The sequence below is a fragment of the Apodemus sylvaticus genome, chromosome 2 (genome assembly GCF_947179515.1).
Source record: "Apodemus sylvaticus chromosome 2, mApoSyl1.1, whole genome shotgun sequence".
NCBI classification, from domain to species: Eukaryota; Metazoa; Chordata; class Mammalia; order Rodentia; family Muridae; genus Apodemus; species Apodemus sylvaticus.
Window position 1 is genome coordinate 62,497,817 of NC_067473.1, and position 19,848 is coordinate 62,517,664.

At 46.3% G+C, this 19,848-nt stretch overlaps 1 protein-coding gene across 2 annotated transcripts in view; it reads right to left on the bottom strand.

Moving 5' to 3' along the window:
• Positions 1-19,848, bottom strand: part of Kiaa1549 (KIAA1549 ortholog) — a 131,634-nt gene that overhangs the window by 51,167 nt on the left and 60,619 nt on the right. For both annotated transcript variants that reach the window (XM_052173457.1, XM_052173456.1), the window contains exons 2-8: positions 17,056-19,758; positions 14,237-14,325; positions 13,083-13,260; positions 6,976-7,103; positions 4,350-4,533; positions 2,373-2,432; positions 1,136-1,284 (exon numbers count right to left, since the gene is read on the bottom strand). In XM_052173457.1, the coding sequence (XP_052029417.1) occupies positions 1,136-1,284; positions 2,373-2,432; positions 4,350-4,533; positions 6,976-7,103; positions 13,083-13,260; positions 14,237-14,325; positions 17,056-19,758 (3,491 nt within the window). The remainder of the gene's footprint in view (positions 1-1,135; positions 1,285-2,372; positions 2,433-4,349; positions 4,534-6,975; positions 7,104-13,082; positions 13,261-14,236; positions 14,326-17,055; positions 19,759-19,848) is intronic.

Below are 19,848 nucleotides of genomic sequence, written 5' to 3' on the forward strand. Positions count from 1 at the left end.
TTAGTGATTTTTCCTTTCTTTTTCTATTTATCATGTTTTAAAATTTTCTTTATATTTTGGCCTGGAAATATGGCTCCGTGGTTAAGAGCATGTACTGCTCTCGAAGACCTGAGTTCAATTCTTAGAACCCATGTTGAGTGGCTCATGGCCAACCCTAACTCCAGCTTCAGAGGCATCCAATAGGAGCCTTCATTCATGTACACAGGCCTACACAGTGATACATAATTATAAATAAATATTTAAAATCTTAGGACTTTGTAAACGTCCCTAGTATGAATGTATCTGGCAAGGGAACTATCTTGGGGACCTAAGAGACCATGTTTCTGGATGGGAACAGCAAGCAAGTCTGAGAGGGACACATTTGGTGAGGGTGCTGGGGGACACGGATGCTATTTCTAGGCAAAACCGGGGCCTTGGCCCACCCACGCCATTTCCATTATCTTGTTCTCAATACCAGCACCCCCACCCACCCACCAGTCACCCTTCACTGCTGAGTTTCACCCCAGTTTTATGTTTCTGAAATGTTCTGTGAACCCCATTTTTCTGTGATCTTCCAAATCTGTAAGTAGTAAAGAAAGAAATTCATACCATTCACACAGAGACAGGATTAAATAACAGCCCCACCTCCAACGTTCTGTGAGTAGGTGTGTTTTTTAAATAGGTCATTTTCCAATTCAAACAAATCTGCTTCTGTGGCCTGTCTGCCCAGTCCCCAGAGTGAAGACAACTTGGGGTAACAAAAGCCAACCAGGAGGTGGGGAGGGTGAGATGCCTGAACAGAGGGCAGAATCGCCCCTCTCTCTGTCTGCTGAGGACTATCCGCTTTCTAAGATGCCACCGGTACCGTACAACAAGATCCACTGTTGGCAAGTTAAAAATTTGCTCTTTAAAACCAAAGCCTTATGATGATACAGGAGCCCAGGGGTAAGGTCCCCACTGTGCTCCTCGCAGTCCAGGGCTAGACCAATCAATCGCCAAGGTTTCTGTCTGGACTCTGAGTTGTCTTGCAAGGCAAGAACTACATTCAGTAGTTCTGTCATTTTACATCAGGATTTTCCCACTTGCATGCAAACAGCCGATTTCCAGTGGGTTTTTCCTCGGCTCCCAACCCTCCTTCCTTCGTGAGTAGTAGTACCTGCACCACGCTGTTCCCCGCAGCTACAGTGGCCCTTCGCCACACGCGTCTTCTGGTGGGCACCTCACTGAGCAGCTGGGCCAGTTTGCGCTCCATCTCCGCTGGAAACACTTCACTGTGCAGCTGCTTCTCCACCACGCCCAGGAGGACTGTGTGCAGCAAGAAGCACAAAACACTCAGAGTAAGTTAGCACAGACAGGGATGGGCCACAGGATTTGTGCACATGAGCAAAGATCCGTACAAGAGGACCACAAAACACTAATCCCTAGGCAGATAAAAGTCCCCAGGCGGCCCTAGTCCATGGTAAACGGAAGACAAGCAGACGGGGGACTCAGCACAGTGGGAGCACTAAATGCAGAGCACCTAGCCAAGATCAGACCAGGGTCTTGTCAGTCTGGGATAGTCTGAGTTCTTATCTTGTCTTTGGACAGGGACTTACAGTCTCCCTTATACAGAGGGATCTGCTTTCTTCTTGCTATCTGCATCAGACAGGAGTATCTGAACAGATAAGTCAGCTTATCCTTTAGTTGATGGGGCAGCAGCGCTTTCAGACAGACTGGTTTCAGTTCTCTCTGAGGTTCAACTCTGAGGGAGTCAGTTCAACACTCTGGAAAATGGACGCTATACAACGTGCAAGGGGCTGACCCTACACAAGGCTTCAACGCAACCAGCAAGAGCTGAGCCCCACGAATGGAACCTACCCCTACTCAAACACACTCTCTCCTTAGGATTGGCCACTGGCTGCTTGCACATTGGGACTTGGGACTGTGTCACTGTCTCTTAGAGTTCCATGGCCAGGTCAGAGAGCCTTGCACTGAAATGTTATGTCCTCAGTCGATCTAAGGCTTTATCTATGGCCGTATCAACTTGAATGGGCCCAAGTCTGTCTAAATAACTAATCCGGGTCCCCACACTACTTTATTTATCTAGACCACACTTTCAGAAGAAAAATACCCTTGCTTTTGAGCACCACCCTGTCTCAGGTCAGGTGACTGCGGGTCCGGGTAGACTCTGCCCTGGAGTTGATGTATGAATTTTGAAAGCAGCTCTTTCTGTGCCATAACCCAGCAGGGCACACTCCCATGGCCCAAATCGAATCCCATTTCTCGTTCATTCTCTGCCAAGAATTTAAAGTACATCTTGTCTTGTCCCGAATTTGGGAAACAGGAGGGCACGTCAACCCCCATTTGCCTTCCACGTTGTCTAGGTCTCCAAACGTTACGTAAGTTGAACATACCTGTTCTGACCCAAGAGGACTTCAGTAACTGAGATAAGTTCAGCTGCGGGTACTGGAAGGCTATAAAAAGGAAGTCAGAGAGGGAGAGAAATCTGTGAGAAACACGCTTCCACCAGCGAGGGAGGCAAGCCTTCTGAGAATGTGAGGTAAATCGTAACACATTGTCCTTCCCACTCTAGGAGATGCCAAAATCCTGCGAGTATGAAGGTGGACGGGCACCAGTTTCTGAGCACCTTGTCCGTAGGCAAAGGAAGGATGAGAAAGGGGCTTCCCAGCCTCATCCCTGGCTGCTGTCTCACACGAGGTCACTGCAATGTCTCCTGTTGTGTTGTTCTAGAGCAAAGGTTTTGCAAGCTGTGTTCTTCAGAGTCAAGGACTTTCTCAGCAATGCCTCATCGTAAAGGGAAGCATGCTTTGGCTTGCTGGGAGCTGTCTCTGTAATCCTGCTCAGACTCCCACTATTTTAGCTGTATGTATATATATTGTTCAAAATCAAAATCGTTGCACATAAATAACTTCATTCCTTTATACTTTTTCTATATGCATGTTTTATGGATTATGTTTATTAATATATATGTGTATATAATACACATATATACATACATATACACTCATATATATATGAATGAGTTTATGTAGGTTAGTACACATGTGAGCATAAGTGCTCAGAGAGACCAGAAGGGGGTGCCAGAGCCCCTGGAGAAGCCACCACAGTGTGACTGCTGGGAACTAAACTTGGGTTCTTGGCCAGAGCACTGTGTATGTATGTGTTCTAATCACTAAGCCATCTCTGTAGGCCACTGCTTTCATGGTCTATAGTTTATTCTTCTTAAGTTAATTAATAATATATTGAAAAGCATTAGGAATGGTAAGTTAAGCCAGGCAGTGGTGGCACATGCCTTTAATCCCAGCACTCGGGAGGCAGAGGCAGGCAGGTCTCTGAGTTAGAGGCCAGCCTGTTCTACAGAGTGAGTTCCAGGACAGCAAGTGATTCAGCTAGTATCTGCCCCCCCACACACACAAAAAAAAGACTTGGCTAGTCTGTTTTCCAACAGAATTTTATTTAGTTGCCTTCCCTTAACTCTGGAATGTACTTCTTTCTGAAGTAAGCATCTCCTACTTCTTCCCAACTGCCTGGAAATCTGATTGATTCAACCAGGAAGTAAGGTTCTGTTTTCATTTATTACGTTTTTATTTTTTTAACTTAGTACACAATAAGGCCTAATCTTTGGCATCTGGTTTCATGGGGTTGGGGAAATACACTCTTGTGTCAGCACCACCAAGTGAGGACCCAGGAAGTTCCCTTCCCTGCCCCCACCTCTCCAAAACCACCTCCAGTAGTTAAATATCCTCACCACCCTTCCCCTAAAAGCAGAGCCGCTCCCCTGGAGTCCCACACTCTCTGGAGCAGCGCACTGGTTATTCTCAGAAGCAAACAGGAAAGAGAGGCACGGGGCACAGAAGGGCTTGGGAGCCCACCCTGGCTGGGCTTGAGAAGTCCTGACCTCATTCTGGAGTTCAATCAAATATGTCCTGTGGGGGCAAAGTCCCAGTGGACCTCCAGTGTTTGGCACACAAAGGTACACAGCACTAAACATTCATTTAAACCGCAGAGTGTAACACGAAGTGTGAGTCCTACTGTAAACCTAAAGCCCCCCCCCCGGGGGGGGGGCACTGTGCCAGTGTGTGTCCACTGGCTGTGGTCAATGGGACATTATGGGAGGGACTCGGGGGAGGGGGGGGCACTGTGCCAGTGTGTGTCCACTGGCTGTGGTCAATGGGACATTATGGGAGGGACTTTCCATGCGTGAGCGAGCTGGAACATAGAACAAATCCTCTCCGTCCAGATCCTCCTTACTGTGAGCCCCAAAGCACTCTAGAACAATCGAGTCTCTTTTTAAAGTTAACAATATTTTAAAGTAGACATCCACCAACAAAAACACTGGCAGCCCCATCCCCAGGGCCCCGAGTACTCACGCTCTGCGATCTGCAGCACCGGGTACCCCAGGTAGAAGCTGAACTCCACCACCGTCAGGTTCCTCAGCAGATCGCTCACCTCCGACCCATTCAGAAAACCTTGTGAGCCTTTAACAGCAAAGATAATATTCACTGGGCCCCTCCGGGGAGCCACCCTCGAAGAAGCAATGGTGACATTCACAATCTGAAAGAAGGAAGCCAGAAGAAGCTTCTAAAATAACACATGGAGCTGAAGGCCTGGCCGTGATATCTGTCGCGAGTTCTCTGATCAGTGTTCTTCAAAGGGGGTAAAGTGAAGGAATGTTTTATCTTGTTTTGGTTTTTAAAGATGCTGTCTCACTCACTACACTACCCAGGCCTAGAACTTCTTACCTCAGAGTGAAGGGATTACGGACACGAGTCTCCAAGCCTGACTCAAAAGGAGGTAAAATTTTAAAAGGAAAGGGAGCTGATTTTCTAACCTTGTTCCTTTTCTGTGAGACTTTAAACACTCTGTTTACTGGAAATGTTTTTTACATTAAGTGACGGAGTTGAATTCAAGCGTTTAGAGTCCCGCCTCCTCCCTCCCCCTCCAAATCCCACAGAAATAGCAGTAAGCTGAACAAAGGGTAATAAATCCACACAGCACGGAGAATGGAGGAAAACCAGAGGTCTGTCAAATTCTAGAAGATGAAGAAAGGACAGAAATGTACTGAAATAAACCAGAACAGAGAGAACCAAGACCCTAAACACACACACAGGCAGAGAGACTAAAGCAGTCTCATTCACAGTTGAGGGCCTGGAGGGGGCCCAGGAGAGGGCAGAGGACCTGACACCAGAAGTAGATTACAGAGCAGAATCAGTATAGCTTCATATTAAGAATGAATTGAAGCCTTCCTCTTCTTGCCAGCTCTACACCCAGGCCAACAAAGGCACCAGCACTGCCATCTCCTAGAACAGCCCAAAAAAATTGCCATCTAAGGAAAACAAGCCCTTTCCAGAGGAGGCCAAAGGCCTCTTGTGGGTTAAGACCGTCCACAAGGAGGGCAGGACCGGATAAACTCCAGTACACACCAGAGCATACAAGACACAGAAAGGGGACTGAAAAGGAAAGGAGTCTGTGCTGTGGGAAACGATCCCCAAGCAGAGCCTCCTGAGCTTGGCACAGGGCAGGGCCGGTCTGCCTAGGTCTCTAACCACAGGCTGTGCAGTGCTGAAGACAGAACCCTGCACTTAGGTGTATTCTGGTGCATGCGACCCAGCTCCCAAACTCACATGAATTCTCCCACCAGGAGACGGGGCTGACCCAGAAGCCACCTCCATAGCCAACGGGGACAGCCAGGCCAGCATCTATAATTAACTCAGTTCTCCATCCTCAGCACCAACCAACCGCCTACTGACCCAGGGCCTCAAGACACAGGAAAACAGCACAAAAGCCAAGCACAGAGACGGGCTGACAGAGCGGTACTTCAGAGAAGACAGACGTATGTAAGAACAACATAGAAGAAATAGACAAAAACCTTTTTAAATCCTACTTAACATCCCGAGTGACCCTGAAGGCCACTCTCTCACGTCTCCACAAAGGTTATAATGAAAAGGGAACCAAGAGCGATGGGGGAAATGACTGCTCGGAAACTTCAGCATGAGTGGACACGGCTGAAGGCGAAATTAGTGACGCAGAGGATAGGCTTTCCCGAAATCTCTAGCAGAGATCTTTTCGTTCTCTTCAAACTGAGTGAGGAAAACTAAGAAGCACAAAGTGGATCCAGGAGCGCCAAAATGTAGAGTTGACAGACATGTGAGAAAGGGAACAAAGAGTGGGGAGGGGTGGGAAGACAGCAGCAGTTTGAACAGAATACACATGAAGCCAGTCTGCTGATCAAAAGAATCCTCTGCGTTTAGACAGAAAGCCTGCATCCCAAAGAGCCGCAGTGACACAGGTAGAGCGTTCCCAGCACGAAGACTGAAGCGCACCAAAGTCCAACACTTTTGGAGCATTGTACCGATGCCCAGATGGTTCTAGCTTTTGGATCATTTCCTATTTTCAGGTTAGAGAAACCCAGTGGGTAAAGTCTATGCAATATAGTCCAAATAAATCCAAAAGCCCCGTTGCCTCAAACCATCCAGCACCAAGCCTTTCAGATCTATGCTACTCAACCTGTTGCAAGAGCAGAGTGTGTGCAGGCACTGCCTCACTGAGTGTGCAGCTAATATCGTCCCTATGTGAGCATCCTTGCCTGCATTAGACCATCCCTCTTCAACTCACGCTGGCTCTCTGATTCGAAGTCACTCTGAAGTCATGCTGTAGACCCCACACCTTGCCAAAGGTCAGCCCTGGCCCACGAGCTGGCTTCTCTCCACTGGAGGACCCATCTTTTTTGATTTTTTTCTCCTAGAGACAGGATCTCACCATGTAGCCCCTACTGTCCTGAAACTCACTCTGTAGACCAGGCTGGCCTTGAACTCACAGAGGTCCACCTGCCTCTGCCTCCCAAGTGTTGGGATGTGAGCTGTGTGACAGTGCGCCCAGCATGGAGAGTGCATCCTAAAGGAGCTTCTGTGGAGGGCAGTGCTCTCTGCCCTGCCGTGTGTGTGTGTGTGTGTGTGTGTGTGTGTGTGTGTGTACGTGCATGGGGGCCATTCTCACCTGCACTGTGAGGTTATACGTCCCCTGGTGTTTCCTCACTTCAAAGAGAGCTGTCACCAGGCCTTTCTCAATGCTCTGTGTGAAGTTGCAGAAGCCGGTATCCACACTCGGAGGCACGAACTGAAGTACTAAAAAGAAAGACAGCAGTGAGAGTCCCATGAGCGAGCAAGGTTGTGCTTAGACTAGGAACGAAGGGCGGGCCGGTACTGAAACAAACTAACACATCCACTGCCTGAGAGCAACACTGCCGGGTCTTGGTTCTTCTGTTCCTTAACATTTGCTTATCTTTATTTTATGGGTATGGGTATCACTTCTCGACCGTTTGGCTAAGATCAAGTGTAGTATGTGTATGGGTGTTTTGCTTGCATGTATGTCTGTACATCATGGGTGCGTGATGCCAGAAGAGACTTCGGATCCTCTGGGACTGAACTTACAGGTGTCTGTGAGCTACCGTGCCGGTGCTGGGAACTGAATCCCAGTGTTCCTAACAGCTGAGCCATCTCTCTTCACCCCGGTTTTTTTAAAGACAGCCTTGTAAGACATACTTTTTGTTCCTAGTTAACACAGCAATGATGATAAGAGACAGGAGTGTGTTTTCTTTCTTCTGCATATTTATGGTTATAGTGTAACATTTTAACACATGCACACAACAATATATCTGTTGCTCAGAAATTTATTATTTGTGTTTTTACTATTCAAAACCAGCCCTTATGGCTATTTTGAAATATACATCTGGGGGCTGGAGAGATGGCTCAGTGGTGATTGATTGCTCTTCCAGAGAACCCAGGTTCAGTTCCCAGAATCCACATGGGAGCTCACAACTAGCCCCAGGGGATCCAACGTCCTCTTCTGGTCTCTGAGGGCACTGCACACACATGGTGCAGACAGATGCAGACAGAACACTGATATATTTAAGATAAAAATGGAGGTTTCTTAAAAATTAAACATACAGCTAATGGCTGTCAACCACATTTCTCCTACTATGACACAAGACACCAAGTAATTCCTCCTATCCAGCTGCACGCTGGGAGTTTAGCCCTCCCCCTCTACCTTGCCTCCCCAGATTCTGTCTGGAAATCACTTTTCTACTCCCTCCTCACTTTCCAATCCAGTTCCACAAGTTAAGTGAGAACATGTGGCATTTGGCTTTCTGTTTGATAGTTCAATTAGTATAACACCCGCAGTTCCATGCACGCAAACGGAGAGGTTTGGTTCTTTGGGGCCAATTTTCATTTATATGCATGTGCTACAATTCTTCATCTGTTCCTCTGTCAGTGAACACACAGGGCGGCTGCCTATCTCGCTTACTGTGAATACAGCTACAAAAATACACAAGTGAGATCTCTTCAACATACTAACTTTATTTTATTCCTATACAGAAACATGACTCCTGGACCATATAGTAAACTTTTAATATAGTAAACTTTTAGTTGTCTATAATGTCTGTATAATCAACAAGATATGATCAGTGAATGAAAGTGAGACCAGGCTGAGCTACATAACAAGACCATGTCTTCAAAAAAACAAACAAAAAAGCAGAGGCTGGAGAAAGAGCCTAGTGATTAACAAAAAGATTTACTGCTCTTACAGAGGGCCTGGGTTTGGTTCCTAGAACCAATGTCCTTTAATTCCAGATCCAGGGGATCTGATGCCCTCTGGCCTCTGTGGGGCATATAAATTCATTGCAAGTGCATGTGCAAACAAATATATATATATATGTTTATATTACATATATAAACAAATATATAAATATAAACTGAAACAAATCAGAGCCAGCAAGATGGCTCAGTGGGTAAAAGCCCTTGTCATTAACCCTGATGACCTGGGTTTGACCCTGGGAAGCTACAGGGTGGAAGAAGAGAACCGAATGCCACAAGATGTCCTGTAATCTTCATGTGCATGCTGTGACACCCACATGCTCATATGTGCATGCATGTACATGTTAGTGAAGGGCCTTTTATTGGACTAAAATGGGAAGATGGAAGGATAATGTTTATTTGCACTATGTTAAGATCTGTCCCTGTCCTTCCTTGCCTGCCTAAGGCACCTTCTGATTGGCTAACATAAATAGCCTATGGTCTATAGCAAAGGGTAGGATTGAAGATGGGACACCCAGCAGAGAGAGGGGAACTCTGGGATAGAGTGGGGCACAGGAGGATTCACCACTCAGACTCAGAGGAAGCTGGACGTGTGAAGCTGAGAGGTCACCTGCCACACTTAGATTAGTACAGATGGCATAATAAGGTGGAAGTTGGTGGGAACAAGCCTAGCTTAAGGCCTAGGCACTTATTAATAAATGATAAGCCTGAGTCATTATTCAGGCACTGGGACATGGGGGAAAAAGCTGACGGTTGTATGTACAATTACTAAATAAATAAAGCGTACATGCACACACACACATATACACACACATACACACACACACACATCTAAGCAAACAAAACACAGCATTGTGAAACCCTTTCTCTGTATCCTCGTTAGCACTGGCTGATACCATCTTTTGAATAAGCTGTTAAGCAAGAGCATATCTCATTACATTGATGTACATTTCTCCGATTAGTGGTGCTGGGCATTTTCTTCATATCTTTACTGCTTCGAAAAATGTTTATTCTCGCCATTTGTCCATAATGTGTGGGAAGGGGCACAGGGGAGAGGTCTACACATGCATATGGATACCAGAATCCGACACCAGGAGTCTTCTTCAATTGTTTTACACCATATTTTTGAGACCTAGTATCTCACTGAATCTGGACCTTGGTGACCCAGGAGACTGGCTGCTCCGCAAGCCCCAGAGATGCTCTTGCTGATATCAGGTCCCCAGTGCTGGGGCTATAGAGCCTCCCGCTCAGCTTCTGCGCTCACACAGAGGAGCAAACTGAGGTCTTCAGACTTGCACAATGAGCCCTTTACAAAGCCATCTCCTCGACCTACCCTGCTTTTAAACCTGGATAACGTAAGGGGTTTGCTGCCTAGTTGCCTGAGTTCCCTGCAGATTCTGAGAATGAATGCCCTGTAGATATTCTCTCATTCTGTAGGCTGTCTCCTCACTCTGTTCATAGTTGCTGATGTCTTACAAAAAACTTAATGTGACCCATTGCTCAGTTTCTGCTTTGGGTCATACACTTTCATGGTCATATCCAAAAAACAAACAAACAAACAAACAAAAATATTGCCCAAACAGATATCCTAAAAAACACTTCTTCAGTAGCTCCAACAAGCTTTATAAGTTAAGATCTTACATTTTGGTCTCTATTTTGAGGGCTCTTTTTTTAAAGTATGTTGAAAGGGGTCCTGTTTTTTCCTCCTCTATAAAGACATACAGTTTTCTGTGGTTTACTGAAGAGACTCTGTTTTCGTCCATATGTTTTTGTTAGCTCCATCAAAAATCAGTGAGTCTGTTTCTGCCCTTTCTGGTCTGCTCTGGTCTGCATGTCTGCTATGCTGCAATGTCATGACCATTTGGTTACTATCCCTTTGTAATATATTTTAAGATCGGGTATTATAGTGCCTCTAGCATTCTTTCTCACTCGGGCTATTATATTTGTTCTCTTTGGGGTTTTTGCTTTGCTTTGGATTCCATACAAGTTTCAAAAGCCAGCCCCCCCCCCACCTTATACCTATCGAAAAAATGCCACTAGTATTGTCACAGGAATTGCATTGAACCTACAGATCACTTGGCAGTATGGACATTTTTTCTTTAAAATTTTTTTCTTCAACTTCTTTTCCAAATAAACCATCAATTTCCTTTTTCTTTAGGGTCTATCGTTAAACGTTACTGTGTTCCTTTTGAGGTATCACAGTGTTATGTTTCTTCATCCCCAGTGTCCCTATATTAATTTTTGTATGCCTACTGGATTCATTGCCTATTGTTTTTTAAAAATTTGCTTTATATTTAATTATGAGGGTGCACATAAGGAATGCAGGTGCCCGAGGAAGCCAGAAGAGGGCGCTGGATTCCTCAGAGCTGCCGTACAGCAAATGTGAGCCCCACAGTGTAGGTGCTGGGAATCAAATTCATGTTCTAAGAGCAGTGTATACTCCTGACTACTGAGCCATCTCTCTAGTATTTCTATCAATTTCACAGGATGGCTTTCTCCTGCCATGAGTCCTGTGGTACCAGCTGGAAACATTACGCTCTTTTTCCAGGTACAGTGTCTGCACAATGTCACCTATAATCATCATAGGCTGGGTCTCCAAGAGTCTTAGTGGCCTAGGCTGCAAAGACTACAGACTGCAGCAACTGTAGGGTACACGTCGGTTTCCACAGTTGTTTCGGGACAAGGCTCCCCAGTGGGTCATGATGGGTGTACCACAACACTCCTGATAACAAGGCAGCATGACCGACTGTAAAGGTCTGAGGGAGACAGAAAGCCCTGATGGGAAGAGGGGTGCAAAGCTCCTTTATCCTGAGGGCATCTCTGGGGGAGAAGCTGCTGAGTGGGAGCCAACAAGGTGTTTCCAAGGCCACAAAGCAGACCTGTAAGCTTGCTCCACGGCCGCGTTCCTGAGACAGGGACACCTGACTACTTCTTCAGGTTACAGTTTAATGATGCTGGTTGCTTTCTGAGCCACCGGTGAGTCCTATTATTTCAGAGTTTTGTGTCATAGAATGTAGGAAGCCAGCCACATGAACACACGCTACATGAAGGTGATTGGCAAGCCTGCTGGCTCAACGAATTAGGAGGCAGAGCCATAAAAACCACTTAGGACCAGGAGTTCAAGTCCAGCTAAAAACTACACATCGGAAGTTACAACTCATACACATTTCAAATATAGAATATTTATTACAGAGTTATTACTTGTGGGTAAAAATGAGATGACATCCTGCATTATACTAAAACATTCGTGTGTCTTCAAAAAAGTTTTACCAATTTTTCTGAAAACTGGTAAAAATCTTGATTAACTTTTTAATAAAAAAAAGCTTATTAATAAACATGTGAACTTAATGTTATGTATCCAACTTTTGTTCATAATTGAAAATGTCCATAGTAAAAGGTTAAATAAGATATTTAATTTAAATAAGCAATTATGGCTAATTTTAGGGAGTGTGAGGATACGGACAGATGTGCATCAGTTTTAATAATCCTTTTCTTGTAGAGATACAGACTGAAGCACAGGAGTGAAAATATATGGTCCTTAAGATTTATTATAAAATAAAGAGACGTGGATGGGAGAGAAGGTAGAAAAATAATCTAAGAATTAAAGATTATCAGGCTAGGGAGACGGTTTGATCAACAAGGTGCTGTGCCTTATAAGCATAAGGACCTGGGATCCATGTTCAGAACCCACAAGGGTGCTTGTTTGTCATCACAGTGCTGGGGTGGTGGAGACAGGCAGACAGCCTAGCCTAGCTGCTGAGCCCCAGGCCAGTGAGATTCCCTGTCTCAAGGGGGACAGCACTGAGGATAACCCCGACAGCTGCACTCTGGCCTCCACACGCATATGCACATACTGCACACGCACACGTGTGAACACACACACACAAGGAACTAAAAGGCTGCTGAGACCATATAATGGCACATGGGGCTCATTAAATGATATTGTGTACCTGTGTGTATGCTTGACCATTTTCCTATAATTGTAAAGATGTTGTTATTGTCGTTGGTAACAGGCCCAGCTGCAGGAGGTGGCCCATGGCTTAAGAAGTCTTAGCTCTTCAGAGGCCGAGTGAGATGGCTTGCTGAAAGCCAGAAGCTCTGGTCCAGACCAGGACCACAGCAAGACTGTCTCAACAGATAAATGAAAAAGAAGAGAGCGACACTCACTCACTTCGCCTGCACGTCTCTGTACTACGTGTGCACAATCCTCAGTTCTTACATTGACTGTATGTGAGTGTGCAAGCATGTGTGCACATGCTTGTAGAGACATAAGGACAACCTAAAGGTTCTCTCCTTTCCTCCATGAGGGTTCCTGGGATCAGACCTGAGTCTCAGGCCTGGGGCAAGCACCTTCACCTGCCAAGCCCTCTCACTGGCACGTCATCCCCAATGTTTTATTTATATACACGTGTGTGTGTGTGTGTGTGTGTGTGTGTGTGTGTGTGTGTGTGTGTGTCTGTGTATAAAATTCAACACAGAAATCCAAACTTCTACACTCATTTGCCTCACCTGTTTGAACTTGAAACCTGGGATCCGGCACAAGGAAAGACGGTTTCACAGACAGGATTAAAGGAGTTTGGTCGCGTACAAGTTTGCTATTGATGAGGGCGTTAATGACTGATATCGCCGTGTAGACAAAAGGACCAGATGTTACCAGAAATGTGAAGTCTGTGAACAGTTCATAAACCTAGAAAAATAAAAAATTTTAAAAAGACAATCCAACCTTAGAGAAAACCGTGCTGGATAGAAGAAAAAAAATCAGCAGCTTAAATGGAAGGATAAATGCTTCAAAGATAATCAAGATTTTATTTGATGTTTTCCTTTTATGTGATCCCAAGCTTTACAGAAACCGTGCAGGTCTGGAGGAGCAGTCAGAAAGGCCGGGAGTAACACGGGTTGAATAGTGAGTATGGAAAATTGAGAAGATTTCTGTCATGTTTAAGCCACACATAAAGGAGCAGTTGTTTCACTAAGACTCGCTGTTTAAAATAACCGGATGACAGCCACTTAAACAATTTCAAAGTATATGGTAGCCGTATTAAAGGTAGAGGAGCAGGGGAAGCTAATTTTAAATACATTTCACTTAATACAGGAAACATCATCCCAATGTGTAGTCAGTACAAAAATTTATTAGTGATATATTGCTTTACCTGGTGCAGTTTTGAGATCTGGCATGCAGTTTACACTTACCACGCCTTATTAGCTCATGCCAGGCTCACTTAACATGCCCCCTGGCCAGTGTGGCTCGGGCTCTGGCTAGACGGGGGCAGGGCTGGTTAGAGCACAGCTTTCTGAGCTCATCTGGGAAGGGGGTAAGGCAGTGGGCAAAGCATAAACAGTGTAGGAGTCCATCTCACTTGTACTCAATGCACAGAAAGGCACGGAATCTGCACTGAAATCTAGTATAAGCCCCAGTCACTTATTAAACTGAGTCAAGGTCAGCAAAGCAGTCAAGGTTTCCCCAAACTATGCTGCCTCTGGTCTGACGGACAACACACAACCCCCCCACACAGGGTAAAATGGCAGGTGAGTAGAGATGCCAAAGAAAACTAGTGTACCAGGAGAGTGAGAGAGAAACCCCAGGCAGAGCCCAGGGCTCTGACCACACCCCATGAGACCCAGAAAGCAGGCCAGACACCAGACTCCCAGGCTCAGGATCTCACCTTTAGCTCCACCGCACGGTTGAAGTGGATCCTCAGCACTTCCTTAATGGATGTAATGATGTACTCCTGCACAGCTCGTCTGGCCAGCACTACAAACGAAACCCAACCACCAGATGCATTTTAGCACTATTATGAAGCAGGAAGGTGCCACTCCAGGAAGCCACGGCTGAGATGAAGCATGCTAGAACTCGTTCTGAAAACTAAGGCCCATACTAAGGACAGAGGGGAAAGATCTAAGTGCTGGGAAGTATTATAGAAAATGGAAAAACTGGGCATTTCACTGAGACAGTTGGTGAGACCAGGGAGCAACTGTGGCCCACCCAGGGGCAGGAGCTTCCAGTTCCCACTTTCTTCTCAATGAATAACAGAATGTCCCCAGCTATGCACCCAATGGCAAAGGAGGAGGCTTTAAAAGCTCTCAGAAGTAATATTTTTAAAATCCTTGAGATGCTATTCGATGAACTGGTGATATCTTTCTCCACAGAAAGAGGGCAGCTGCACTGAGTGTTCAAAGCAGCTGTTGGAAGGGCTAACTACTACAGATGAGAGGAAGAACTCTTCATCATGTCCAAGTAATAACATTTTATACAGGGTATAAAATATTTCTCATCCCAAAGTCTAGTTCTTTCTATTCATATTTCATTTAAAAGCCGAATTTAAAAATCGGTTCTGGGACTAGAGTGCTGACTCTGTGGTAACAGACAACCCAGGCTGAATTCCCAACACCCACATCAGGTAGATCACAACCTCCAAATACAGAAGATCTAACACCCTCTCCTGACCGCCACAAACACCTGTATTCACACACTAACACACACACACACACACACACACACACACACAGTTAAAAATATCTTTAAAAATAAATTTAAAAATATAAACCTGTGCCAGTGAGTACATGTGTCCCCAGTAATTAATACACCTCCCCATCTATTTCAGTACTTTTCCCTTCCCTTCCAGTCCATATGTAGAATTATAACACATCTGATGCTATTATTCTTTTTTAGATTCCATGTATGTGTGTGTCTATAGATTACACAAATGTGCAGGTGATTGTGGAGAACAAAGAAAGTCAGCCAGACCCCGGAGCTAGAGTCACAAGCAGCCGTGGGGCACCTGACGTGGGTGCTGGACTTGAACTCCAGTCTTCTGCAAGAGTAGCATGCTATTTTAACTACTAAACCTCTCTAGTCCCCCTAGTAATGTTTCATCATCCTGTTTTAATTATTAAAACTTAAGACAGAATCATTCCTCATTCTCCATTCATTATAAAAAAAATAAGTGCTTAAGCTGTCTGCTTGTTTCTCCAGGGAGTGAGTGGCGCGTGGTGAAGGGCTGGGAGCGTCACTTCTTGTCACTTCTTTGGTCCATGGAGTCATTGCAAACTCATGGTCCAGTCTGGCTACCTTTGCTGACCCCAACCGCAGCCACCACAGCATGGCTTGTCAGGCTGTGCTTGACAGACTATGCCCTGACTGATGATCAGAAAGACAGAAAAACAAAGTGACTGGGAAGGTCTTGAGGGAGGGAGGAGGAAAAGCAGGAGGAGCTAAACTTAAGGAAGGTGAGGTGTCACAGAACACCAAAATCGGAAGAGCTCAATGGAGGCAGGAGGGGCAGACTACCAGTGGCCCTGTGAAGCTAAAGGAACCCCGCCAGAGAGCTGAATGCTACTGACAACCCCCACTGACGACCACCGTCACTACCAACTGCTGTGGTTAACCTGAGGAAGACGGGAAACGGCAAACTGATAATATGAGGGCATGAGCCTGGGAACTAGGAACCACCCAGAAACATGTATCATACAAATTGGTTTGTATCAACAGGTTCTCCAAAGCCAAGATAAGAGAGGTATGGAGACCTCTGAACAATGCCTGTCACCCCTCAGTGGAGGTCGGAGTCCAAGTGTCCCCCTAAAGCCATCATGGATCAACACCCCTGAAGTAGCTCTGCTTCATTATTATGGAAAGCCATCTAATCAATCAATCAATCAATCAATCAACCAATCAATCCCTCTATGTTCATCTAGATTCTCTTCCTAGAAGACGGTTGCTAGAAGAAAGAGGCCAATACACATGTGGCTCCACGCTATCTGGTGACTGTCCAGAACAGTGTGGAAACACAGCTCCGCCAGGTACCAAACTACTGCAGGGCAGGCACACGACAATCGTTCTGTGATGCAAAGGGCAGCTAAACATACTCAAATACAGGACAACAGATGTCATGAAAAGTCTATCACATGTACAACTAAAAATTATACGATGAGACACCTGATAGTCAGAGACTACTGAAATAGCTTCTAATCGTCTACAGAAAAAAAATTATAAAATGGGCCACATCATTAACTATCATAAATACCGTGATTTCTAACTGAAAAGCTTACAATTACTTTTTGAAGCACCTGTAGATGCAACTGTTTGGAAGCTGCTTTGTGATTGTTTTGTAAGGAAAAAAATATGAGGCCTATAGTAAACAGATAAATATGTAAATCAAGCCTCTACTACCTTATAGTAATTACTACCTAATATGCAACCTTGTGTGGTCACTTCTTGGTGCTATGTATTTTATACATTTAATCTTTATAGTAACCCAATGGAGCTAGCATCACTCTGGCCCTTTTTGAACCCTTGTAAAAGCAGATTAAGAGGCTAGGTAATTTGATAGCTGGCGTGAGGCCAGCAAAGGAACAGGACTACTACCCACAGGTTATGTGAGGCCAACACCTACTCTCTTAACCACAATGGTGTCTCGTAATTCTGCACACAAACACCTCAGAGAAGTCCTCTACCTCAGAGAGGTGGCTGCAAGCAGGGGCTTACCAGTTGTGATCAAATAGACATCGGGAACTGTAATATCACACACATATGGCGGCTTGGCTGTGGCCAGTGCTGGTGTACCAACTGTGGCTTCAAGTGTGGAGGTGGTAACAGGACCGAGGGAGGGTTGGGGAGGGGGCACACTGTTCCCCTGAGGGTTCTGACTCATAGGCTCGCTGTTCAGAGCAGAGTCCACAGTATCAGCAGGGGCAGTGCTGGTGCTGGGCACGCTTGGTTCCGGGGATGCACTTGGTTCTGGGGACGTACTGGGTGATAAATCTGTGGGTGTCAGTGATGAGCCCAGGACTGGCTTTGTGGGCGGAGGTGAAGGGCTTACTTCAGAAACAAGTGATGAGGAGGCTGACAGGTACAGGTCAGAGATCGATTCTGTGACAGTTGGAATGACACTGGAGGGTGTGGTTAAGACTGGTGTGTGATGGTCTGTCACAGGCACACTGCCATCGGATGGTGTCAGAGTCAAGAATGGAGATGACTTGGTTAAAATGGGTGTCAAATGGAAAACGGCTGGCAGTGATGTGAGGTGAGTCCCAGCTGTGGAGATGCCAAGGGTGGGCTCGGAGCTGGAGGGCACTGGTGTGCTGACTGAGGATTCATGGGGAATGGGTGAAAACTCAAAGGCAGAGGTAGTTTCAGAGAAAGCTGAGGTAAGATGAACATCGGATTCTCTCAGGGAAACTCTCGATGCTTCGGCGAACTTGAAAGACTCAGAGGGGGAGCTCGAAAGTGGGGGCACCTCGGGGTGACTAGGAGGAACAGTGGCTGTGTTCAAAAGAAGGTCTGTACTTGACCATGGCTGAGATGGCTCTAGACTTGTGGGATTAAGAACAGAAAGCTGAGGTGATTGCAAATTCACAGAGTCGGACAGTGAAAATGTCTCAGCCACAGTGGAAAAAGTTTGAGAAAAGAAGGTTGATGGATCGCTTGACATCAAAGATGGGAAAGCAAGCACGTCTGACCGTGAAGGAGCTGAAGGGCTGATGTCCAGGGGTGGAGTTGAGTAAAAGCTGGATGTGAAATCCAAAAGACTCCCAGACGCGAGCTCCAGGGAGCTGGTAGGTGCTCCGTCAGAGAAAACTTCAGACTGTGCTGAGAGGACCAGACCGGGAGAGGTGAGGAAGCTTGGGTTTCCAGCTGGAAGGGATGGAGTGTTTTGATTTGCAGTCAAGGAGAAAGATGAGTCAAAATGGGTGCTGGGAATGACAGAGGACAGCAGATGGATCACACTGGATGATATCACTAGATCATTGGTGACAGAGAAGCCAAAAGTCGAATCGAGAGAGCTTGGTGTGGAGAGGTGACCATGGGAGGGGTTCACCTGAGTGGTGGCAATGCCACTCACATCCACCTCGGGTGACACATCCATGCTGGCTTTCCACAGCCCCACAGGTCTGGAAGAAAAGGAAACCACAGGTCTGGAAGGGAAAAGCGTATTAAATTCTTGAGGATCTTCAAGTTCAGAGAGGTCTGTGCCCACGCTGCTCAGTGGAGAAAGATGAGTTGCCTCTACTGAGGCAGTAGACAAAGTCTCAAGCCTGTCCCCTGATCCCATTTCCTTCTCTGTGAGGTGCCTGGCCAGTTCTTGTTGAGATGATGAGACAACACAAGACACACACCTCATGTGTGGTCTCAGGGAAGCCTCAGGACTCAGGACATGAGAATGGTCAATAAAACTGGGGACCGTGGAGCTGTACTGTGATTCTAAGGCTTCCCTGGCCTCACTAGAGAGGAAGGAGTTATCTGAAACGCCAGGTAATTGGGTAGCAAAAGACACAGATGAAAGCGGGGTTGAAAATAAAGCAGAAGGCGGACTGCTAAAAGCAGGGCCTGTGGGTGACATGGTTATGCCGGGGTGTGCTCTTCGAGCGATGGCTTCCTCTGGATGATCACTCCAAACAGTGGTCTCGTTAAGGTTTCTGTCTGTGCTTGTGGCCAGGACGCCCACTAGAGGCTGTGAGACCTCCCACAGGGGAACAGATGGTTGCTGAGTCAAGCCATCGCCTGACGGCTGAGACACTGAAATCCAGGAGCTGTAAAGGAGGTTTTCTGCGCTCTCTGTGACAGTAGCTATCGTCTCTGGCAAAGCCTTGCTTGAAAACTGGCTGTGAATTTCTGTAGGACCAAGCACCGAATCCCTACTAGGAGTTGGAATGATGCCCTCAGATGTGAGAAAAGCTGACCAAGAAGCACCGAAATACGTGGATGACCCCACATATACAGTTGCCTGTGGCGTTGTGTTCTGACATCCAGACAGCACTTCATCCTGCAAAGAAATGGTAGGTAGCAATGGGGTCATGCCAGGCTCTGGCATTTCCTGGGGTGGCTCTGGTGGGCTCGGTGTGATATACCGCACTGGGGAGACCCCCCTTGAAGAGGTCCAGTGAGTGTCTGGCAAAAAGTTATCCATCTCCTCATCATCAAGGGCTACCTCATTACTCGTCACAGATCCGTAATTTGTCTCAAAGATGCTGTGCTCTGCTGGACTTTGAGTCTGTTGTCTCTGGCTTAAAAAGCCTGTATCAAAAGCAGTAGCAGCCGGAGAGGAGAGGATGAGGACAGAGGTGCTTGGCTGGGACCTGGGGACAGTCTCTGATAAGGTCACTTGTGCAGCACTGTGCATGATGCTTGTCTCTGGCAGGAGGTCCGCGGGCCGTAAAGGCTGGCTGTGCTGATCCACGGAGAGCTCATCTAGGAAGGGAAGCAAAGTTGAGTCAGCTGCCATGCAAAAAGTCAGAATGCTAACATGTCACTTCAGACGGAACCATTCACTCGGAAAAA